The 26,006-nt window shown below is 47.0% G+C and overlaps 1 protein-coding gene across 3 annotated transcripts in view; it reads left to right on the forward strand.

Moving 5' to 3' along the window:
• TBCD (tubulin folding cofactor D) overlaps window positions 1-26,006 on the forward strand; it is a 181,980-nt gene that overhangs the window by 44,413 nt on the left and 111,561 nt on the right. For 2 of the 3 annotated variants that reach the window (XM_085861145.1, XM_085861146.1), the window contains exons 5-9: window positions 11,911-12,063; window positions 12,415-12,470; window positions 20,032-20,176; window positions 22,335-22,380; window positions 22,499-22,631. In XM_085861145.1, coding sequence (XP_085717271.1) covers window positions 11,911-12,063; window positions 12,415-12,470; window positions 20,032-20,176; window positions 22,335-22,380; window positions 22,499-22,631 — 533 coding nt within the window. The remainder of the gene's footprint in view (window positions 1-11,910; window positions 12,064-12,414; window positions 12,471-20,031; window positions 20,177-22,334; window positions 22,381-22,498; window positions 22,632-26,006) is intronic. The other variant, XM_085861147.1, reaches the window with a different exon arrangement.

Below are 26,006 nucleotides of genomic sequence, written 5' to 3' on the forward strand. Positions count from 1 at the left end.
CAACCTAAATCTGGCTACAATCCCTCTAACTAATCCATTCCACGGACTCCATGAGGACTTACCCCTGCCCCATGGAGTCGGTCTAACTAAGCTAACCCTTCCCCCTAACTAGTTTCCATCCTGTGCCCAGGTAAGGGGGTCTCCACCCCTTGCCCAGGAATCCTGTGCACCTGAAAGTGAGGCTTGTTTTCTTTTTTTTTTTATGCGCAGCACCTGCGCGGCAACTCAGAGCTCGCGCACTTTACACCTGCCCGTGACGTCATGCAGCTGCACGTGTACCTCGTCCCTCCTTGGACGGTACCATCCGGCCGGGATACCCCTCCTGCCAGATTCCAACCACACGTGCAGCCATGACGTCACCGTGCGCATAAAAAAAACACAAGCCCCACGTCTCGAGGGGTTCCCCACGCGAACACATGTGCTTTGCCCGTTGGAGCTTAACACACACGATCGCGTGGAGAACCCGTCCGGTCCAAATCAATTTACCTGCCTAAACTTTGTCCGTCTGCGGGATCGGCAAATCCACCGCGTGCGTTTCCGGACCGGAACTTCACTCTCGCAAGCGAGCACGTGGTGGTCTCGTGCGTTGCACAGCACGAACCGCGTGCTCACTGCTGGGCGAACCCGGCACGGTCCCCGAAACAACTACAGCCGCTACTCGGCTTTCTCTCCTCTGTCGCCGTCTCCGTCGTCGCCATTCAACCCACGCACACCTGCGTGTTACGACGCACACAGTCCACTCCATCACATTCACACCGGGAGACGCGGCTGCGTGCTCCCGCATGCCACCCGACATCTCCCTCACATACCGCTCTCACACACACACGGTCTCCCTTGCATACGGCCGTTCACTCACGCGTGCCTCACTACTCACACAAACCATACTACTCACACACGCGGGGGCACTCAACCGCGGTGCCTCATCCACACACCGTGCCTCACCCACACACGCGGGGGAACTAACCCGCGGTGCCTCACTCACACTGGCCGTTTCACTCACCCACACGGCCTCACTCACACACGGTGCCTCACCCACGCACGGCGTGCTGGGAAGCACGTACTCTGGCTCCATCGCCACCACACCACTCACACACGGGGTCGCTTCCACACACGGTTCCGCACTCACACCTTGCACCACACACACAGGGACAACCACACTGGGGATTCGTGTCCCCACAAGGGTCTCCGGGGCCTCTATACCCCCCAAGCTCCCAGTGCACCTGTCCACAGCACTCCTCCCCTCAACCTCGCAAAGCACGACCGAACTCACCTGGTCGTGACTCGCCTCAAGGGGGCATACTCCCTCCTCTCGTTCATGGAGGAGGCCATCCAGGTGCTCGCACTGAGTCCCCACACGCTCCGCGAGCTCACCCCCATTGTCCTCCACTACCTCCGTGTGTGTGTGTGTGCGTCACTTACCCCGTCCTCACCGTGTAGTCTCTCCTCTATCGTTCCCTTCCCGGCTACCGTCACTGCCAACTCTTCACCCTTTACCTCCCTTGTCTCAACTATTATTATTTCCTTTGTCGTCATTTCGTGTCTCGTCTCACACGTTTTGGTCTCCCCATTTAATTTTTCCCTTTTGGTCACCGTCGATTCCTCTGTCACGACCCTCGCCCAACACGCCCCCCGAATTATTTTTTTACCCGCCTCCACCGTGGGCCTGTCAGCCGTTGCACCCCCTTCCAGCTCGTTTGCTTCCACACGTGGAGTCGCCATTCCCAGCTCCCTGGTCACGGCCTTCATGCCCGCCTGCAGGCATCGGCCCATGTTCTGCGTCTCACCCCGGAGCTTTTTCGTTTCTTCCTTCATTTGCTGTGTACTCGCATCGATCTTTTCGTTCATGCTTTTCATTTTGTTTATAAATTCAGTTGTGTTTGCATCCATCTTTTCGATCATTTGTTGTGTATTCGCATCCATCCTCGCTGTCATTGCCGCCAGCATGGCGCATAGCTGGGCCATGTCGGGTGCGCTTGGGTGAGCCGTTTCGGCAGGGATTGGGGAAGGGTTTTGGTGGAGGGGGGAAGGGGAGGTGTCATACACCGCGGCCGCTGCCGCTCCTATTTCGGGCTCTGGGTTCAGTTGGGCGAGTCCGTGTTCCTGCACAATCAACATTTCCTGCTCGGGGATTCCATCCTGGACCATGGATTCTACACATTCTACATCCATTTCTAATACCCCCGGCTCCCGCTCGCCTTGAGACGCCATCTTGCTTCTCGTGAAGGGTTAATTTAGCTCGCTCGTAATTTGGAGGGAATCGGGGGTCGCTTCTCTCACCCCTGGACCGATTCCCGTGAATTTAGCCGGAGACAGGAGAGCCCGTTGTCCCGTTCTCCAATACCAGTGCCGCGAGGAGGGCGATGAATTTGTATCGCACGACCTGACACCAGTGTTGCGGATTCGCGCCCGCCGGCGTGCTGACGGCCACGTAACTCGAATCGCGGCACGTCGCCCACCGGACGGACAATCCAGTCGTGACCCTCTCGGACTAACGCCGGGAACCAGTCACGGGTGGACCTTTCGGTCTCACCGCGATCGAGCCAATCAGCCCCCGCGTGGGATAGGGTTGCTCGCCAAATTCGACCTACCTAAGTACCCACGCGGAGGGTAGACCGGGCGATCGCACCTCGCCGCAGGTCGATTTCGGACACGGGCCACTTAAGCGACCCGTTCCGTACTATCAGAATAACCGAGCGGTGTTATCGTCGACCTCGACGGTTCGATTAATTATCGGGCGTATTCAGCCCACTACCAACCCTTTACGTGAAGCAAGATGAGGATTCAATGGGAGAAATGACGAAGCGAAGCGGGAAACAGTTCAACACAAAGCACATTTATTCGCGGCACACGGGAAGCACACATATACAATTCCACCAAAAGCACACAGAAAAGAAAAACACAATTCCATTTACACAAAAAGCAAATATAAAAGCGAAAACACAATGCAGAGCTAATACCGACTACCGAGCACACGGCAACACTTATACAATTCTACTTCACAGACGGTGCCGCCAACACATACCCAAAACCAAGGAAAAGAATACCCTCAAGGATGAGGCGGGCCTGAGGCCGAGACCGGGTCGCGCCTACCCGTCTGGTGATGAGACGCGGAGCGGCGATGGCGCCTCAACTCCGCGGGCCTCGCGGGCGGTGTCTGGTAGGGGGTGGGAAAGGGGCCCCCTTGGTCGCACTATCTCAGCGCGGGGGGAAACAGGAGGGGGTTGCTGATGCTCGGGGTATAGAGGATTTTTATTGCCCCGCGACGAGCGTCTCCACCTCGGCCAGGTCGCGCTGTCGGCCTCCTTGGGGTGCAGCTCCCTGCACGACGCGAGCACCCCCTCGTCTGGTGTCGCCGCCTTTCCACAGCTCTGTCCCCTCCGTTCCGACTCCAACGCACACGACGAGCAGCTCCACCGCCCGCGAAGTCTTGACTCTGTTTCCGACTCTCCTACTCTCCTACTCTCCGCCTCTCGACTCTCCGCCTCTGGACTCTCCTGGACTGACGAACACGGTCCTTTTATCCGCCCCGTAACTTCGCCCTCTCATCTTTTACCCCCTCCCTTCGACCTTTCACCTCGCTCCCCATTGGCCCGAGAAAAAGTGGGCGTGAAGGCTTTTTGATCCATAAATTTGCATATATCGATCGCCCTGGAGGCGGGGCCAAATCGCCCCTCGCTCACCGATTGGACGGCAAAAAGTGGGCGTGTGTCGTTTTTGATCCGTTTTTGAAGCACAAAATCCGTGATTTTGTACACGCTGTTCGACGCGCGCCCTGCACGAGTCCAACACCGGCACCCACAGCGGGGCAAGAACGGTGGCGATGCTACGGCTGCGAGGTGTGACGGGTAGGTCGTGGCGGTTGTGGTGAAGCAGCGTTGTGGTTGGTGGTTGATGTTGTGATTGTGGTGGTAATCATGGCGGTTGGTCCAAATTAAAGATAGTAAAAGAAAAACGGCTATCCTGAAGAGTCGCAGCACGCATAAATGACATGTATTCCCACTAGACAACGGGTTTGGGCCTAACTACACATGCACTTACCGAGATACCTCACCTAAGGGACCTGAATGGTGGTTTGCGAATTTGGTAACCACAACAATATATATATATATATATATATATATATATATATATATATATATATATATATATATATATATATATATATATATAAATATATATATATATATATATAAATATATATATTGTTACGAATTTCGGTCCGCCCGGCGTGCGATCGGCCACGCAACTCAAATCGCGACCGCGTCGCCCACCGGAACGGACAATTCAGTCGTGACCCTCCTTGGAACTACCGCCAGGAGCTAGTCACGGGTGGGTCTTTCGACCCCACCACAATCGTGCCAATCGGCCACCCGCGCAGGATGGGGTTGTTCGCCAAAGTCGACCTACATAAGTACCTGCGCGGGTAGTTAACCGGGCAATCGTATCTCGCCGCTAGCCGGCCGAGGACACTAACCGCTAAAGCGGTCCGTTCCGTGCTTCAGTGATAACCGAGCGGTGTTATCGCCAACCCTGACGGACGTGATTATTTACCAGGTGCTTACACCCCTCTACCAATTCCTTCCGTGATGCAAGATGGAACTTTCAAACAAAGGAAAGGACGCAACGAAACTGGGAACAGTTCAACAAGCACATTTATTGCACACTCAGACAAGCACGGATTTTACAGCCATACAGTAATTCAGGCACGTATACAGTGAAAGCAAGCAAAGGCAGTTACTACCGAATAAAGGCTTTATTTCACACGCACACTTAGACAATTCTACTTATAAGATGGTGCCACCACATGCATCTACACAAAAAGCAAAGGCAAGGGTGGCAGACAGGTTCGTGGACCAAATGTGCGTGGAACCTGGATGAGCGGCCAGGTCCACGAGACCAAAGGGTCTTACCCGTGCCCTCGTGGCGCGATGGCGGGCAAGCCGCGATGTCAGCGTAGCTGCGCCTGGCTTCGTGCCCTTGGCGTGGCCAGTGAGCTCTCTCCAGCGCTCCCTGTCTGCCTTTCCCATCGGCTTCGAGCTCCGTCTCCCGACACTGCCGCACCGACACTGCCACCGTCTGCCGACACTGCACTCGACTTGACTGCCGACACTGCGCTCGATTTGACTGCCGACACTGCGCTCGATTTGACTGCCGACACTGCGCTCGATTTGACTGCCGACACTGCGCTCGATTTGACTGCCGACACTGCGCTCGATTTGACTGCCGACACTGCGCTCGATTTGACTGCCGACACTGCGCTCGATTTGACTGCCGACACTGCGCTCGATTTGACTGCCGACACTGCGCTCGATTTGACTGCCGACACTGCGCTCGATTTGACTGCCGACACTGCGCTCGATTTGACTGCCGACACTGCGCTCGATTTGACTGCCGACACTGCGCTCGATTTGACTGCCGACACTGCGCTCGATTTGACTGCCGACACTGCGCTCGATTTGACTGCCGACACTGCGCTCGATTTGACTGCCGACACTGCGCTCGATTTGACTGCCGACACTGCGCTCGACTTGACTGCCCCGCCGACACTGCGCTCGACTTGACTGCCCCGCCGACACTGCGCTCGACTTGACTGCCCCGCCGACACTGCGCTCGACTTGACTGCCCCGCCGACACTGCGCTCGACTTGACTGCCCCGCCGACACTGCGCTCGACTTGACTGCCCCGCCGACACTGCGCTCGACTTGACTGCCCCGCCGACACTGCGCTCGACTTGACTGCCCCGCCGACACTGCGCTCGACTTGACTGCCCCGCCGACACTGCGCTCGACTTGACTGCCCCGCCGACACTGCGCTCGACTTGACTGCCCCGCCGACACTGCGCTCGACTTGACTGCCCCGCCGACACTGCTTGACTTCCACTCCACCGACTCCAGACTTGACTGCCGCGAGCTGCGCCGTGCTCGCGCTTATATAGGCTGGGGGAGGGGCGTATATGCAAATTTGTGGATCACAGCGGGTTCGGAGGCGTGGCTACACCACCTGATGCTCAGTCATTAGATGGATGAAAAGTGGGCGTGAATCATTCCTGATCCGCTTTTTGAGGCGAAAGGAACCCATTCACAACCCATGGCACAACGTTCGGTAGAAAGGTGAAGGTGGTGGGAGTTTGCTGCGGTGGTTTGGGAAGGGTGTTGGTGGTGGCGATTTGGTTGTTGGCGGGCGTGGTTTGAGAATGACGGTGAAGCGATGTTTGCGGGGTGGAGTTGTGGAGTTGTGGAGTTGTGGAGGTAAAGAGGCGAAGGTGGTGGTGTTTGAGTTGTAGTTGTTTGGGAATGGTGTTGGTGGTGGCGATTTGGTTGTTGGGGGATGATTGGTCCAAAATAATGACAGAGAAAAGAAAAACGGCTATCTCAAAGGGTCGCAGCCTGGTGAACACAGAAATCCCCTCTAAACAACGGTGGGGAAATCTAACTACACATATACTTATCGTCATAACTGATCTCAGGACCCTTTATGGTGTATTGCGAATTTCCACAGCCGTAACAATATATATATATATATATATATATATATATATATATATATATATATATGTATATATGTATATATGTATATATATATATATATATATATATATATATATATATATATATATATATATATATATATATATATATATTGTCCCAAAAAAATGTATTCTCTCTTTAAATGATAATAAATGCGTTGTTTATTGACTTAGAAACAAGATTAATGGTTAAATGGATAAATGCATGTTTACAAATGTTCGAACTGACGACCATCACGTTCCAAACACAGCCGATAACGCGGACCAATGGATTCAACAGCGTTACGAAGCATTTCATTTGGAACTGCAAGACATTGTCTTTCAATTTCCTCTTTCAGCTCATTGACTGTTGCTGGCTTTGAGCCGTAAACCTTATCTTTGAGATATCCCCATAAAAAAATAAGTCCATTGGAGTGGGGTCTGGGGAATGCGCAGGGAATTCAACACTACCTCTTCGCCCAATCCATCTATTCGGAAAAGTTGCTTCGAGATAGGCCCTTACATCACGGTGATACTGGGGAGGTGCTCCATCTTGCTGAAAGTAAATCTCTTCGTCACCAAATATCTCTTTGACACGTGGACCGACGAATTCCTACAGCAAGTTTAAGTAAACATCCCCAGTGACAGTTTGCTCAAAAAAGAATGGCCCCAGGATGCCCCATGCTGATATCCCACACCGCACAGTAACCCCTGGTAAGTTTTTAAATGGTGTTCCATAGTAACATGCCGATTTTCAGGAGCCCAGTAGGTGCAATTGTGTCGGTTAATTGAGCCATTTAACTTGAATCTGGCCTCATCGCTCCAAACAATTTTGGATGGAAATGCTGCATCTTCTTCCCATTTGCCCAGGTACCACTCACAAAATCCAGCTCTCCGGTCAGGATCGTCTTCATTTACAGCGTGGATTAATTTTGGAATGTAATTTTTCCAATTAATTCGCTTCAAAATGCGATGGGTGCTTGATTTTGGGATTCCTGTCTCACGAGCCATTTGTTGTACAGATTTCCGTGGGGATCGGTGGAGGGTTTCCAGCAATTGATTTTCCTTTGCGGGGGTGGTTGATGACCTGGGTCTTCTTGAACGCTCCTTATGGACGTCATGCACAGTTCCATCTGTTTCAAACTTATCTCGGATGCGAGCAATGGTGCGTCGCGTTGGTGGATCTTTGTGAAAATGTCTTCTAAATTGTCTTTGCACTTCCATGATGTTTTCGTGCTGCCAGTAGCACTTTATGAAAAATTTTCTTTCTTCAAAAGCTAGCCGTACTTCTGCCATTATTGGGGTCAATTTGATCTGAAAATAAATGAAACAAGTCTGAAGACGACAATGGTTCACGAGCGGTATTTGACGATGTAGATGGTTTCAGAAGTCAAGGATGAGACAATGTGATAATTTTTGACCAAGTTATAAAAATGATCAACATGATGTGATACGAGTGACAGGTTATTAGCTGCAAAATGTCGAAAACCCGGTTTCGTTCAACAACTTTAAAAATGTGACCTTTTTCTTAACCTTTAAAGGTCACAAAACAATGTCGTGGACATTAAAATAAGGAAACAGGATACGTGCTATAGCTTATTGGAGTTAGTTCGTCGAAGAAGGTCGAAAACCCGGTTCGATTCCCACAACTTTGAAAATTTGACCTTTGTGAACTTTAAAGGTCAAAGGTCAAGGATTACCTTTGGTGCAAAACTTCCTCTGGAACATTGCAGGAACAATATAACGTCATATCGGCTATATGGCATTTCGCACTCCTCGGATTATCCATACTTTTAAGAAATCAGTGTAAAAACAAACTTGAAGGGGGCGCCACGGGCAAGGTGTTCCAGATAGAGCAAAATGGTTTCAAGACTTTAGGTGGGGAATGACCTCAAGATTATGCATTCAAAATATTGTCATCCAAGCTCTCAAAGTTTGGGCGGTCGTATGATTTTTACGTCAAATTCGCAATTTTCTAAGTTCGTGATCTTGTGACCTTGACCTTGGGACGAAAATGAAAAATCGAGCTCCGTGGGGCTATGCAGGTGCCATTGGGCTAACCAAATTCCGAAACCCCTGTCAGATTCTACAAACCCCCTCGGAGAAGATTTCAATTGAAATTGGCTACCCCCTAAAAACATGTTTTTTGGGCGGAGCTCCACCCATAATGGGCGCACCATGCCCATTCTCAGGAAAACACAACTAGATCATGATATAAACCTCCCACCACAATTTTATCAGGATCAGATCAAAACCCACGGAGCTATGCTCGGGACAGACAGACAAGCCGGTAGGCGGACATGGGTAGTCGACTACCCAATAGAACCTGACGCAATGGGCCCGTTCGATGGGGAATGACCTGAGGATTAAGCACAAGAAAATTCATGATTCTTGCTTCAAGGGTTAATGCTGCAGATTGTTTTTTCGTTAAAATACCCCCACATTTAGAGGTTTTTCGGCCATTGCTAGGCAATGGAGGGGTCCATAGCAACGGTTCTTTCTCACACATAACTTGGACATACATTGAACCTACCATACCAGTTTCATGTATATCTGACTCATAGTCTCTGAGATATCACGAACTTCGTTTTTTTTATTGTTTTCGACCAGGGTTCATTCAAAGTCTATCTTCTCCGACAGTTTTCATAGGATCCGGCTGGAAATTTTTGAAAATATGGCTGAATGTACTGCCCACAGTCGCTCGTGGCCCGATTTTTGATTTTCGAAAAAATTAATTTTTTATGATTTTTCAAAAATTTCAAAGTCCCGTTGCTCAGCAACGGTGGTGTCCATAGCAACGGTTTTCATTTGTACACAACTGGTATGAACCAGGTCATGGTATGAACCTACCAACCAAGTTTCATCGAAATCGCCATTGTATTAACGGAGCACTAGACAGACAGACGGACGGACGGATGGACAGGCAAACATATCGACGGAAATACTGATAATAAGGGTCGATCAAATTTCAAAAAAAAAAATTTGAATTTTTTTTTCTTCGACTGGATCGACAACCCAACATATCGATGGAAATACTGATAATAAGGGAAGAAAAAAAAATCTCAAAAAAATTTTTTTTTGAGATTTTTTTTTTCGACGAGATCGACTTCCCAACAGACAGAGACACACCAATAACGAATATAGTGGTCACTTCCTGACTCGTGAACCAAAATTCAATGATATATATATATATATATATATATATATATATATATATATATATATATATATATATATATATATATATATATATATATATAAACTTATAATACCAAGCTTGCTCACTAAAAACTCGGCTCGCCGTCACACGATCCTGATGAAATTGCTGTGGCACTTAGTGGACATGCCGACAATGTTTGGGAAGTCTTGGCGTTCCATAGTACCACTTGCATTTTGCACAATGCGTATTTTTGTCATTCCCCGTGTACGGTCTGTCGTCTGCTACCAGCTATGTTGTACTGCTATCCCATGCATGTGCACGGGTATCGCTAGTATATATATAATACCAAGCTTGCACACTAAAAACTCGGCTCACCGTCACACGATCCCTATGAAATTGCTGTGGCACTTAGCGGACAGGCCGACAATGTTTGGGAAGTCTTGGCGTTCCATAGTACCACTTGCATTTTGCACAATGCGTGTTTTTGTCATTCCCCGTGTACGATCTGTCCTCTGCTACCAGCTATGTTGTTCTGCTATCCCATGCATGTGCACGGGTATTGCTAGTATATATATATATATATATATATATATATATATATATATATATATATATATATATATATATATATATATATATATATATATATATATATATATATATATATATATATATATATATATATATAATATATATGCTCTTTCCATGTCTGTTACACTTTATTCAGAAGCGTTTGTGCTGTCATATTGTTGGAACCACCCACTATAATGATCTAAGTCTTGCTTCTTGCTCTTCTCTCCTGGAAAAATGGGTACCTCTGTGGTTTCAGTGACACAAATTTTTGTTCAAAGAACATGGATTAGCTTTCAAATGGTACAATTTTTTTAATATTATGACAACAGGACCCCTTTAGATTAGAATAGACACACACACACACACACACACACACACACACACACACACACACACACACACACACACACACACACACACACACACACACACACACACACACACACACACACACACACACACACACACACACACACACACACACACACACCTCGTGTCCAAAGTTCTAAAGCGTTCCTGATAGGGTTTGTTCCTGAAAATTTTCACCTTTGCAATCGCACACTAGTTTGAAGGACAATAAATAAAGGCTGATTATAAGATTTGTCATTCTCGTTCGCTGGTGCGTGTAAATTTTCTCATGGTGGGTTTGTTTGGCCAAAGGAATTGAGGTTGTTTTGGTGTGGCAGGATGTTCACTCTCTTTGAGGTGTCTTCTCTGGGTTTGCTTCCTGATAGAGTGTATTTAAGATCGGCTATTCTGGTACATTTCGGTGCCGTAATGGTGAGTGTGTCAGCTTTGCGTCTGGTCGGTCGGCAGTTCGATTCCAACCCTGGCTGAGTCTTACCAAGGACGAAAAAATTGGACTTGCTGCTTCCTTGCTTGACACTCAGCACTTAGAGGATATTGATGGAGCACGGATAAATGCCATTGGTTGGCTTTCATGGAGAGGAGAAAATTCCTCAATTGCCTTGCTGAGTGTGGAGAGAAAAGTGACGTTGCAAAGATGGTGTCACCGTTACCCGGAGTACCCCAGGAAGCTGCATCAATCACTTCAGCCACGCTCAGTGGCTGTTTTTCTGAAGTTGTCCGGTGCAAATTGTGTCGTGTACAGTGTTTGTCTGCACGTATATATGTGATTTGTGTTGCGGATCCTCCACGAGCCTAAAACGTTGTAAAATGTCATTTAATGAAAGTGGGAGAAGTGATTGCTGAATCATGAAGCATGCTACTCTTCAATTGGGGATGTAAAACTAGCTCTCCAACATCCCATGTGCATTCATTTTATTGATCCTGATCTCAACCTATTTTGAAAAAAGTATGTCATCGTGTGCTGGTATCATTGGTTCCAAGTTCTTACTGTTGGTTCACCATTTTAGGACTACTGGAGATGCTGTGGCTTAGAGTGCTCACGTGGCTACGTCACATGCCTGATGAGTCAAATGGCCACCCATGTATAAGTTTCCATGTGATAAACCAATATTAGGAGGCTTTGAGCTCACGTTTATTCGCAAAGCAAAATGCAATGTGCTCCACGTGTTCCTTGCCGCACGAAAGAGGTATGTTTCTCTTTTCCACCGACCACCACCATGAGCACATGTTGCGGTGGTGAAGGTTTTTGAAGTATTCCTCACTAAGGACTTGAATTTATCCTCAAGGTTATGTCTTTGTGCAGAGCTGGCAAGTGCACTACATTCTGCTCCTCTGGCTCTGCATGCTTGTACTCGTTCCCTTTGACTTGGCTCGCTTCGACGCTGCACGGCCTGGCCCTGAAACGCCCGATGGAGCGCATCCCACCCTCATGGACCGCATTCTGAATGTTGCAAAGGTACAGCTTCCCCACTCGGTGTTTGTACTTTGATAAATGGTAAAGTGCTTTGTAAAATATTCCAGGAGGATTTTGGATAACAGGCCAGTGCGATATGTTTTGATGGGGTCGAAACTCGTCCTCCGGTCATGATACGCTGAAAGCCTTGTCATACCTGTGTTTCACAGGTGGGAGTGCAGTATTCAAGCACATCTTACCCTTTCGCATTCCCTCAGCAACATTTTATCCATTATTGGTATATTTCCTGAAACTGGGAAGATACATTTTGATAAGATTGTGCTTGTGATTTATTGTCATCTTTAAAAATTTTTTTTTTATTTTAATCATCTTGCCTGCGTGTGTTGCATTTAGTTGTACGTTCTGCAACTGGATGTGTCGAGCTACGCTGCTTCCATCTTGATTTCTCGGTAGGTTTCTGAAGACATTAAGGAGGTTGTATGATTCATTGTGATCGACTCTATGACGAAGGCTTCTCTCTGCCGTAGCTAGAGTTTAACATTTATATTACATCTCTGTGTACTAGATAGCCACACAACACATTTTGTACACTGGCAGGTGCAAGGCAAATGGAATTGAATGAACTGCAGAGTTTACTACAAGCTTGATGCTTTGTGTGGTGTTCGGGTGCAGGCTCATGTAATACTCGAAGCACAACTGTGTTGTGCGTCACAGGGTATAGGCTACATAACGCGGAGGGTATAAGCTGTCTGTGCACGGGCTTGGTTTTTGGACAAATCCCTGGTCATGCTTGGCATGGTGGGCCGAGTCGTGACACGGCCAGCGCAGACTACCCATCGAAGTGTGAAACCAATCCACCGAGAGACCTTCGATCACTTCCAGCAAAACCTGTTTTGAAAAGTCCCCCAAGTGCATCATGCCACCCAATAAAACCCTGCTCGGCAAACCCCACCATACATGGGTGGTGAAGGGCCACTTGATGATATCAGTTTCACCTTGTAATTCGGGCCCATTCGATTATGGCAGTCGGTTAACTGTGTAATTTGGGTTCACGTGATGATCTTAGTAGGTTCACCTTCTAATTCAGTCCCACTCGATGTCTGTCGGTATACCATGAAATTATGTCCCGCTTGATGTCGGGAGGTATACCGTGAAATTCGGTCCCACTCGATGTCGGTAGGTACACTGTGAAATTAGGGCCCACTCAATGCCAGTAGGTATACAGTGAAATTGGGTCCCGCTCAATGTCGGTAGGTACACTGTGAAATTAGGGCCCACTCAATGCCAGTAGGTATACCGTGAAATTGGATCCCGCTCGATGCCAGAAGGTATACTGTGAAATTGGGTCCCGCTCGATGTCGATAGGTATACCGTGAAATTGGATCCCGCTCGATGTCGATAGGTATACCGTGAAATTGGGTCCCGCTCGATGTCGATAGGTATACCGTGAAATTGGATCCCGCTCGATGTCGATAGGTATACCGTGAAATTGGATCCCGCTCGATGTCGATAGGTATACCGTGAAATTGGGTCCCGCTCGATGTCGATAGGTATACCGTGAAATTGGATCCCGCTCGATGTCGATAGGTTTACCGTGAAATTGGGTCCCGCTCGATGTCGGTAGGTATACCGTGAAATTGGATCCCGCTCGATGTCGGTAGGTATACCGTGAAATTGGGTCCCGCTCGATGTCGATAGGTATACCGTGAAATTGGGTCCCGCTCGACGTCGGTAGGTTTTCCGTGAAATTGGGTCCCGCTCGATGTCGGTAGGTTTTCCGTGAAATTGGGTCCCGCTCAATGTCGGTAGGTTTTCCGTGAAATTGGGTCCCGCTCAATGTCGGTAGGTTTTCCGTGAAATTGGGTCCTGCTCGATGTCGGTAGGTTTTCCGTGAAATTGGGTCCCGCTCAATGTCAGTAGGTAGACTGTGAAATTGGATCTCGCTCGATGCCAGAAGGTATACTGTGAAATTGGGTCCCGCTCGATGTCGATAGGTATACCGTGAAATTGGGTCCCGCTCGACGTCGGTAGGTATACCGTGAAATTGGATCCCGCTCGACGTCGGTAGGTTTTCCGTGAAATTGGGTCCCGCTCGACGTCGGTAGGTTTTCCGTGAAATTGGGTCCCGCTCGACGTCGATAGGTATACCGTGAAATTGGGTCCCGCTCGATGTCGGTAGGTTTTCCGTGAAATTGGTTCCCGCTCGACGTCGGTAGGTTTTCCGTGAAATTGGTTCCCGCTCGACGTCGGTAGGTTTTCCGTGAAATTGGTTCCCGCTCGACGTCGGTAGGTTTTCCGTGAAATTGGTTCCTGCTCGACGTCGGTAGGTTTTCCGTGAAATTGGGTCCCGCTCGATGATGTATGTAGCAAAAGTTCCTTCAAAGGTCTGGATGATGTCACCTAAAAAGATTTTAATGGAAATTTGTGTTGCATCATGCAGCCAACCTCAAGATTATTCTGTGAATGCAAACTGCTTTTGAAGGTAAATGTCATCATTCTCACTCTTTACCATCTTATTTGCTATTATTTTGCAACACACTTGGTATTTCCCAGTTTGGTAAATCTTGTTCCAGTGCTGTAATATTTTTATCAGATGAGCAGCCACCTTTCAAACCTGTATACATTTACAGAATATTTTTCATTCCAAACACATGCAGTGTCACTTTATTTTTTTTGTAATGAAACCACAGTACACAATGTTCTTTGTTAAGCCCTTTTATTTTGCATTTGCCTCAAAGCACGTTTGTTTGAGCTTCAAGAAAGAAGAATCTCACCCGAAGCAAGACTGGCAGAATGCACAGCATTTGCTCACCTCACCTCACTTCGCTCTGATCTGACCACATTTTCGGCACACCCTCTTGCACATGCCACCCCTGGGCCTGTCTATGAACGCGATGCTCTGTGGCGGTTGCATTGGGTGTTCTGCTCACTTGCTGCCCGGATTTTCCTGCAACTGCTGCTTTCCCAACCACTAAAACGGGAAGAGGAGTTGGTGGAGAGGACGGAGATAAGCATGCTTTGGTGGATTTTCAGAGTGCAGTATCACCAAGAGAGAGGTTGAGGAATGAAGAGACATATATATATATATATATATATATATATATATATATATATATATATATATATATATATATATATATATATTTATTTTTAATCAAGGTTGTCCCTATCTCACTCGTAGGAAAATGGCTGTTTCGCAGCCACCTTCTCTCCCCCCAAATTCCTACCACACCATTTTATTTTATTTTCAGTCTATTTCCTTTCCTTCAATTTTGTTGATCTTTGGTAATGTGTGCGTGACTGCAGTAAACTTCCAAAACAAAATTCATTCCTTTTACAAGTCTCCCTTGATATATATTTGGCATTTGACGTAGTCTGTCGTGTTCTTGCCAAGCTCGCTGCTTGTGGCATACAAGACCTACTTCACACCTAGATTTACGACCTCTGACACAAATGTAGTCGATGTGTCACACACCTGAATCTTCTCTCTCCTCTTCCTCTTCTCCCCTCTTCCTCTTCTCTCCTCTTCCTCTTCTCTCCCAGTGGAGGCTGGAATGCCTCGAGGCACTATATTTGGCTCACTTTTGTTCGTCGTCTACATAAACGACCTCTTCAATACTCTGGAAACCCTTCCTTTTTTGCTGACAATTCTAGTTTGTCATACACATACACAAAAGCTGCGTCACTTTCTGTTGATCTGGATTTGATTATACATTTGTCATCATATGAATCCACTTTTTTTAACGAGAAGGGACAAGCTTGGTGTTGGCTAAGCGGTTAGGGTGGTGGCTTTGGATCCCAGGCTCCTGAGTTTGAGCCCCGTTGGCTGCTGAATTAACACCAGGGGGGTTGATTTGACCTGTCATCCTTCCGAGATCGGCGAAATGAGCACCAGTGTGTGCTGGTAATGGGGGCACTGCATAGGTGGCATAGCCGTGCCCCTAACCAATGATGCAACCAGCAGTCAAAAAGGCTGTACACAATGAGAACTTGAAGGGCACTCGAGAGAGCGCATCCCTCTACCACGTAATGCCTGATCCACGAGAACATATCGAGCCCAGGACATTTTTTAAATATTGTGCTATACAGTACGATATCGTTTTTGGCGCAATCTCTCAATGGTGAAGAATCGCTTTAAAAATTAAATATTTCTCGTATCCAGATCCTTACTTGGATCTTCACCAAAAATCGACTCAATTCTTCCTTGTCACACACCCAACCTGTCCACCAAGTTTCATCCAAATCCGTCCATAACTTTTTGAGATATCGTGCTTTTTATTAGTTTAGCCTGATCACTCAAAAAAATTATCAGATCTGGATCCGGATCTTCATCAAAATTGAATCGATTTTTCTCATCACACACTCAACGTGTCCATCAAGTTTCATCTGAATCCGTCCACAACCTTTTTGAGATATTGTGCAAGAAATCGTTTTTGGCCCTATCTATCAATGTTGAAGAATCACTTAAAAAATTCTAGGATCCGGATCCGGATCTTCACCAAAGTCTTATCAGTTTATCCTTGTCACACTCCGAACCTGTCCACAAAATTTCATCCGGATCCATCCATAACTTTTTGAGATATCCTACACCCAAACAGACAGAAAGGGGTGAAAACATAACCTCCTTCACCATAACCTCCTTCACCACCTCCTCCTTCACCTTCACCTTCACCTTCACCTCCGATCTGTCCAGGCAGGGGCTGCTTGCAGCCTACGTTGATCTCTGTAAAACGTTCGATTCAGTGAATCGGGATGCCCTCTGGAGGATTCTTGGTCTTCGTGGGGTGCCACCAAAACTGATCCATTTGATGTCTGAACTCAACTCTGGTACTGAGAGTGCTGTGAAATGTGGTGGTGCCATCTCTGACTTATTTCAAGTTGTTTCTGGAGTTTGTCAGGGATGTGTACTTGCCCCCACACTTTTCAGCACTTGTATGGACTGGATTCCAGGGTGTATGTCGGAGAGATCAAGCTGCGGTGCATCGTTTGGGAATGTCAAGATCTCAGACCTTGATTTCGCAGATGATGCAGTCATCCTTGCAGAGACTTTAGATATCCTTTTGGGGGCCCTCGAGGTGCTGAATGAGGAGACTGAGCCGCTGGGATTACAGGTTTCTTGGGTCAAAACTAAGATCCATGCTTTCAATGACATCTTGGATGCTGCTGTCCTGTCTGTGTCTGCTTGTGGTGTGGATGTTGAGGTCGTGGAGAGATTCACTTACCTTGGCAGTGATATTCATGTCTCTGCTGGCTGTGAGTCAGAAGTCAATAGACTTCTGGGTCGGGCCTGGGGAGTCATGGATTGACTGGATCATGGGGTGTGACGCTGTCAGTACCTATGCGGGAGGACGAAAGTCTGAGTGAGTGTTCAGGTCCTTGGTGCTTCTAGTCTTGCTCTATGGGTGCGAGACTTGGACTCTGACCAATGATCTGAGACGGAGACTTAATTCCTTTGGCACCAGGTCTCTTTGGAGAATCCTTGGCTATCGCTGGTCGGATTTTGTGTCCAACGAGCGGTTGCTGAGAGAGACTCGGATGAGATTTGTTACCTGCATGGTCCATGAGCGTCAGTTGCGGCTGTATGGACATGTGGCTCGTTTTCCTGACGCTGATCCTGCTCACCAGATTCTCTCTGTGAGGGAGTCTCGTGAGTGGAGGAGGCCAATGGGCCGACCACGTGCCTCGTGGTTGCAGCAGGTTGACCGGCATCTCAAGGAGATGGGGATGGGCCTGGCATCTGCCTGGGGGATGACCAGACGGAGGCCCCCGCAGTACCGGTGGAAAGTGGACGCAGCGACGCGCTGTTCTGGCACATGCTCCCATACCTGACCTGACCTGATGGTGGAGGTAATTAAATCCATTTATAGTTGATGCTCAGCCACTGGAAGACTTTTGTCCTCTTGAACTTCCAAGCCTCAACGTTGGCCAATTCACGTCTTGACCTACCATATCGCAAAGTTATTCGTCATTGCCAACTGTAGACTTGGCATTGTCAGTCATTCAGTCATTTCTTGAAAAATATCAAACTACTCTCAGCCTTCAAAGCCTTTGTCCATCGCTCATTGGAGTGCTGCTCTCCTCTCTGGACTGGTACACCAACATCACATCCGTCTCTCTTGGATTCTGTGATGTATAAAGCTCTCAACATTATTGGAATCTATGGTGATGAGGCAAAAGCACGAGGTCTATTGCTCTCATATCGTAGGTGGGTCGATGGGCTCTCGTTATTATTTCATTTTATTTTTTATATTTCTTGTTGATTGTTGAACAACCTTCAGGAGGCTGTTCAATCACAACCTTACCTCTCAGGATTTCAGCAAGTGGTGCAAAATTATATCTCACGTCCCGTCCCTCCACATTATATTATCTACCCCCATTAACCCTACCTAACCCAACCCTCTTACCTGGGGATCACTGTTTCCTCTCCCCTTTCTTCTCTTTAAATTTTTTTTTATTTTTTTATTTTGTTGGTTCATTCCCTTGCTTGTGTTATCTTCCTCCTGGTTCATTGCCTTTTTATTCTGTATCATTCTTCCATCATTCTTATTGCCTCATTCTTCCATGAGCCTCAATCTTGTATTTCTTTTCAATGTTGAATCGACACCAATCAGAAATAAATATTGCATCTAGTAATACTTTCATTGTTCATCGAGGTGTGGGCACACTTGCCTATCAGCTGTCTATCCTGGGTTTGAATCCTGACCCAGCTACATGCTGTCATCCCTGTGTTTCGCAGACAGGATGATTCATCAATGTGTGCCGTCCCTCGGATGGACGTTAAACTGGGTTTCTCTTCTCTCAGCGTTAGATGCTGGACGTTAAAGATACCACTGTGTGCTTTGCGAAGAGGAGGTGAGCTATCTCCGGCATCATGAACAAATTCCAAATTCCTTCTCCCTCACCCTACGCGTCGGAGTGGCGATCTGTCCAGGATTGTAACTGCAGCATCTGCAGACTTGTGTGCCTAACGGCGTGTGGATGATGCACAAAAAAAACGACTTTTCCACTGTAGAACACATTACCATATGGGACATGTGTCAGAGTCCCTAAATGTGAAGACTGTTGAGCTGCCATCACCTGCAGGCTTGCAAAATGGAAGAATACCTTGACCACACCTTTTGTTTGTGCATGTTTGAGTTATTTTGGTACCCTAGCATGTGGTGCAGACGCACACTGCTGGTTGGGCTGAATATAAACCTTGATTATTTTGTTTTTTTTATCGGGGTTGCTATGCAGGATTTCATAAAAAAAAAATATTTGGTGTTTTATTGTTGACGATCATAATTGGGTTTTGACAAATGTCACATTGTGATGAATTGTTCAAATGAAGATAATCTTGAAAACGAAGTTGGTGTTTTTATAATGTAATCTGTTTTGGAAACCAGGTGTGTGTCTGACACCAAAGCAAGCCCTCGGGCCTTTCTGTCGCTATGTTAAGTTGTGGTTTCCTCCCACCCCGCCTTTCTTCTCTTGCTTATTTATATATCTTAGTACTGCCACTTTATGGGCTGGCAGGGTGGCCTCAAGGTACGCACACTCACTAAGCTGTCTAGCCTGGGTTTGGTTCCTGACCCAGCTGTAAACTGCCATCCCGGTGTTTCACAGGAAGGGTGATTCATCAATGCGTTTGTCGTTCCTCAAATGAATGTTAAACTAGCGTTCCGTCTGACGGCATTAGTTAGTGGATGTAAAAGATCCCACAATGTGTTTTGTGGAGTTGGCGAGCTATCGCCGTCGTCATGGACAAATTCCAAATTCCTGCCCAAACCTTTTTTTTTAGTTTTGTTATTTTTTTGTACACTTGGTCGAGGCTCGTAAAAGAACTAACCTTAGTCGAACATCAGGCCTAGCCATCCGGTTCATGAAAGCCTTGTGCCAAATAGTTCCCCATGCCAACCCCACAAGAATGTGTGAATAATTGTGACTGTTGAAGAATGAAGTACTGCCACTTTACTTGATGAAGGTTGTTTTATTGTTGTTTACCTTCTTAATTAATGCTGATGTTTGTAGATTTGTGACACGACCAGATGTCCAAAAGCTGCGCTCACCTCAATTCCTAGATTGGATCATTGAGCAACTCCACCATGAAATGCCCTCCAATTCTGAGTTCACCATCAAGCACCAGTTCCATGCTAAGAATCTTCTCTACACTCTGGTGAGACCAGTGAAACAACGTCCCGCTGGTTTCCAGATTACTTAATACCTTTGTAAACGTCATCTTGGTCAATGGATCAAGAAATGTGACTCGTGCATCACCTGAGTGCGCAAATGTGTGCCAAAGAATGGAACTTGAAAACGCCATTTTGAGCACCATCCCAAAAGTTGTTAGCTTTGAATATCTTGATCTCTCTCCATACCCATTTCTTTCAATTTTGATTTCCAGCTTTCTGTATCTCTCTCTCTCTCTCTCTCTCTCTCTCTCTCTCTCTCTCTCTCTCTCTCTCTCTCTCTCTCTCTCTCTCTCTCTCTCTCTCTCTCTCTCTCTCTTTCTCTCTCTTTCTCTCTCTTTCTCTCTCTTTCTCTCTCTTTCTCTCTCTTTCTCTCTCTTTCTCTCTCTTTCTCTCTCTTTCTCTCTCTTTCTCTCTCTTTCTCTCTCTTTCTCTCTCTTTCTCTCTCTTTCTCTCTCTTTCTCTCTCTTTCTCTCTCTTTCTCTCTCTTTCTCTCTCTTTTCTCTCTCTTTCTCTCTCTTTCTCTCTCTTTCTCTCTCTTTCTCTCTCTTTCTCTCTCTTTCTCTCTCTTTCTCTCTCTTTCTCTCTCTTTCTCTCTCTTTCTCTCTCTTTCTCTCTCTTTCTCTCTCTTTCTCTCTCTTTCTCTCTCTTTCTCTCTCTTTCTCTCTCTTTCTCTCTCTTTCTCTCTCTTTCTCTCTCTTTCTCTCTCTTTCTCTCTCTTTCTCTCTCTTTCTCTCTCTTTCTCTCTCTTTCTCTCTCTTTCTCTCTCTTTCTCTCTCTTTCTCTCTCTTTCTCTCTCTTTCTCTCTCTTTCTCTCTCTTTCTCTCTCTTTCTCTCTCTTTCTCTCTCTTTCTCTCTCTTTCTCTCTCTTTCTCTCTCTTTCTCTCTCTTTCTCTCTCTTTCAGCCTGGTGTTGGCTTAGTGGTTAGGGTGGCGGCTTGGGATCCCAGTGTCCTGAGTTCAAGCCCCGTTGGCTGCTGAATTAACACCAGGGGGTTGACTCAGCCTGTCATCCTTCCGAGGTCGGCGAAATGAGTGCCAGTGTACTGGTCCCGGTGTATGCCCCGGTTAGAATAGGTATACCATATCCCTGTGTGTCGTAAGAGGCGACCAGGGTTGGCGTCAAGAAGGGCATCCGGCCATAAAACATTGCCTCACAAAAAAAAGCCAAACCCCTGCACAGCAGGGAAAAATGGCTGTGAAAACGGTCTTCTCTCTTTCTCTCTTTCTCTCTTTCTCTCTTTCTCTCTTTCTCTCTTTCTCTCTTTCTCTCTTTCTCTCTTTCTCTCTTTCTCTCTTTCTCTCTTTCTTTCTCTCTTTCTCTCTTTCTTTCTCTCTTTCTCTCTTTCTCTCTTTCTCTCTTTCTCTCTTTCTCTCTTTCTCTCTTTCTCTCTTTCTCTCTTTCTCTCTTTCTCTCTTTCTCTCTTTCTCTCTTTCTCTCTTTCTCTCTTTCTCTCTTTCTCTCTTTCTCTCTTTCATCATGAAGCTCAATGGAAAGGGTGGAAGATAGGTGAGAAAATGGTGGTTGTGCTTTGATATGGAAGGACAATTTATGTTGAGGGATAAAAGTTCTTGCGTATTTGCACACATTGTATCTGTCTCCAAAAATCTCCACCCTGTGTGTTTTGGGTTTGGCATCCAGACGGAGGTTGCGCAAAGTGTTTTGCCAGCACGTTGTTTATCCTTATTTCGATTTTAGATTGTGTATCATTCGCTGGTGCACAATAAAAATAGCTTGAATATTCCAATGCTGCCCTCAAGTTGCATTGTGTATCGCTTTAGTCTGAGAGACGTCACTCAGATGGTGACATTTACTCTTGTACAAATGTGGTTCCTGTAGATCTCCATAAGAGTAGAAAATGACTTGTTTAGCCAATGCAAATGGTTTAGGCCTTCGTGCCTTTCATAGTCCTCACTAGCATCTTGTATTCTACAGTAAAACAACCAAATATTTTTTAAATAATTGTTCTTTTTGTTATTTTTAACTTGCATCGTGCATCACATTGTTTTTGGAGAATGAAGTCTGCAGTTTGAAGAATGCACTTTCTCTGTGTTGTAAAAGATAAACTGCTGCTTGTCTATGCACATTTGAGTGTTTTGTGTCTCCCTGTGCCTTCTTCTTCTTCTTCTTCTTTTTTCTTTTTAGGCATTGATATTTAAGCATGGAAAGAGAGAAGATGTGTTACCTTATGGTTAGTAATTATCTATCTATTTGTATATGCAAATGAGTTTGGTGCTTATGATGTCTCATGAAGCAAATTGTTCCAATTCATTGTTTGATGGACTCATGATTTCATGATTGCCACACAGCCTCTACGGTCCTGCATCGTCTGAAAGATCTTCACTTTGAAGCATCGCTGAACATTGCCCTCCGTAAGACCCACTCCAAGCTTTTTCAATGGCTGGGATTGAGCTTCCTGAAACCGCACCTGGCTCCTTGGCGGTACAGTATAAACTTTTTCTGCTGATTCGATGACCCATGTATATAATCGAATGTACCACACTCTGTTACAGAGGTGTTGCCAAAGCAGTTTCTTGGCAAGGGTTCTGCCTGGTGGTTTGCCATTGCCTTCCCAGCAATAGTTGGAGCAGGAATTTGGAAGTTGTTCACGACGTCGGTGAAAGCTCGCCTACTTTTCGAGAAGGACACTGTGGGATGGTTAACGTCCACAAACTGTCGGCAGACAGTACGCCCAGTCTAACGTCCATCCGAGGAACGGCACACGTTTATTGATGAATCACCCTGCCTGTGAAACACCAGCATGACAATTTTTAGCTGGGTTGGGATTCAAACCCTTGCTTGACAGTTAAGAGGTGTGTGTGCGTGTGCGTGTGCGTGTGCGTGCGTCAGTTACACCTCCTGGCTGTTATGGTGAGCATCGCCGCGGATTATGTCTCACACAGTAAAAACTGCATAATCCACAAAGAACAATTGTCCGTCTGCCACCCACATGATTGTTCCTGCTTGTACAAACCATTCAACTAGAATGCAAATCGGCAGGTAAATCGAAATATGTGGAGTGTGACGAGTACTCCCTCAATTTCCAGTGGACAAAAACTCCGACACCAAAGCGTCACCTCCAATCCGGAGGCCTCAGCCCGGCGACTGTCAAACAGACAAAGGTTTTCCTTTTGATTACATGGTCAACATCGGTTAAACATCAAACGGAGCCACCTATCCAGATTTCAGGCTTATTTGCCCTCATTAGGACTGCATACTGATATATATCTAACCAATGATGACCACATGCGTCGTTTAAACATCTGCGCCATGGGGAAACGCTGGTGCCAAGTTAGCAAGGAGCAAGAGAGGAGTAAGCACGCAGGGTCCCAGTTTCAGTTAGGACTTGGGAGCCAGAGTCAACGAGTGTAAGGTGTGCATGGGGTCCGTCTTGACCCTCTGCACATGCGACAACAAGCAGTACCAAACTGGGCCATCCGCAAAGCAATGTAAAGACGTAAATAATTGATGATTTATTGGATTATTTATTTTTATGGGCACTTACATAAAGTTGAGTTTACGTAAGTCGACCTTACGTAACCAGAGGACTGCCTGTATATGGACAGGTCGGGCAGGAATTTAGAATTTTACCATGGTACCGGCAAGTGAGCTGTTTTTAAAAGACAAAGTATGATCTTTGATGTGCACCAGTAAATTCTGGGAGATGGGATGGCTGGGTTAACGTTCCTCTGAAGAACGTTCATTCGTTGAAGGATTTCTGAATGACTCGCGCACATTAGATGCTCCACGGCGAAAGTTTATGCTTTCTTCCAGAATCAAACCCAGGCTCAGATGGTACCTTTTGAGCTATCCTGCCATCCCAATGTTGGACAGGAGATTGGGAACTCTCTTTGGCCTGTTTCACCCTCAAAACACCAACAATATGCTCAGGTCGATTGGATTCGTAAAATTATCAAGATATTGCTGCTGTTTTAATTCCACCATTTAGGATATGTATTGTTACGGGTTCTGGGGTCACAAGCTCGTGAGCCAGTGGGGCTTACATTGGTCCAAACGTAAAAATGGGGAGGGGGAGAAAGATAGAGAATGTGGTGCACAGTGTAGAGAGAGATGCAGATTAATTCCTGCAGTGCTTCACAGGAAAGTGTGACATGCAAGTCAGTAACTCAGTCCTAAGAAGGAACAAGGACTGAATTGTTGAGTACTCTCATGCGTTCCAAGTTAACACATTAGAAGTAGCTTAAGCCAGACAGAAAGTGTTAATCAGTGTGTTAGTTGGCACGTCGAGGGAAACTTAAATGCATGGTTCGCTGGCCAGCTCTGCGCTGCACCACAATCATCAGCTCTGTTCGCCCCCGGAAGTTCAGTTTTTTCTCACCAACTCCACAGACCTGGCAAGTTCGGAGCCCTTCGATTTATCGGCTTATATGGATCCTGATAGAGGCGTGCTTTGAGGACCGACCAGCTCCAAGCTGTTCTCCGACTGCATCTTGAGCTTCGTTGGCACTGCCTCCTTGCTGGTCCACTCTTGTATGCGATCCCCATTGGCCAAGCCCAGCTGCTGCCGTAGCACTGACACTCGGGTGGGGCTTCAACTTTGCTGCTGGAGGCCCACCCATCTGCTGGCGCTGCTGCCTGCACTGCGCTATGATGTGCTTGATTTGACTTGAGTTGCAGTCTTGTGCTGGCCTGTGCTACCAGATGATTTTCCTTGTGGATGTGATTCGCAATGGTGGTTTGTAATGTTATGTGTCATGTTTGAGTGTCATGTTGAGTGTTGCAAGGCATGCATGGATGTGCTGCAGAGCTGCATTGGGCGAGAGACCAGGCGAGAATATGCCTGGTGTTGACCCCTTTAAAATTCCACGACCCCATTTCTTCTTCTTCTTCCTCTTTCGGCTTGCTCCCGTTAGGGGTCGCCACAGCGGACCAACTGTCTCCATTTCGCTCTATCCTCCACATCTTCCATTGACACTCCAACCACCCGCATGTCCGCCCTCACCGCATCCATGAACCTCTTCTTTGGCCTTCCTCTTCTCCTCCTGCCTGGCGGCTCCATCTTCAACATCCTTCTCCCGATATACTCCGTTTCCCTCCTGTGCACATGTCCAAACCATCTCAATCTCGCCTCTCTCACTTTGTTTCCAAACCGTCCTACCTGCGCTGTCCCTCTAATACACTCATTTCTTATCCTATCCATCCTCGTCACTCCCAACGAGAATCGCAGCATCTTTAACTCTGCCACCTCCAGCTCTGATTCCTGTCTTTTTGTTAGTGCCACCGCCTCCAAACCATACAACATAGCTGGTCTCACTACCGTCTTGTATACTTTCCCCTTCACTCTTGCAGCTACCCTTCTGTCACAAATCACTCCTGCAACTCTTCTCCACCCACTCCATCCTGCCTGCACTCTCTTTTTCACTTCTCTCCCACACTCTCCGTTACTTTGGACAGTTGATCCCAAGTATTTAAACCAATCCACCTTCCCCACCTCAACTCCTTGCAACTGCACCATACCACCACCCTCCCTCTCATTTACGCACATGTACCCCGTCTTACTCCTACTGACTAACATTCCCCTTCTCTCCAGTGCGTACCTCCACCTCTCAAGGCTCGATTCAGCCTGCTCCCTACTCTCCCTACAGATCATGATGTCATCCGCGAACATCATGGTCCATGGTGACTCCAGTCTGATCTCGTCCGTAAACCTGTCAATCACCATTGCAAACAGGAAAGGGCTCAGAGTCGATCCTTGGTGCAATCCCACTTTAACCTTAAACCGGTCCGTCATTCCTACCGCACACCTCACCGCTGTCACACTGTCCTCATACATATCCTGCACGATCCTCACATACT

The sequence above is a fragment of the Eptatretus burgeri genome, chromosome 17 (genome assembly GCF_056783735.1).
Source record: "Eptatretus burgeri isolate ZD-2024b chromosome 17, Ebu_testis_v1, whole genome shotgun sequence".
NCBI lineage: Eukaryota > Metazoa > Chordata > Myxini > Myxiniformes > Myxinidae > Eptatretus > Eptatretus burgeri.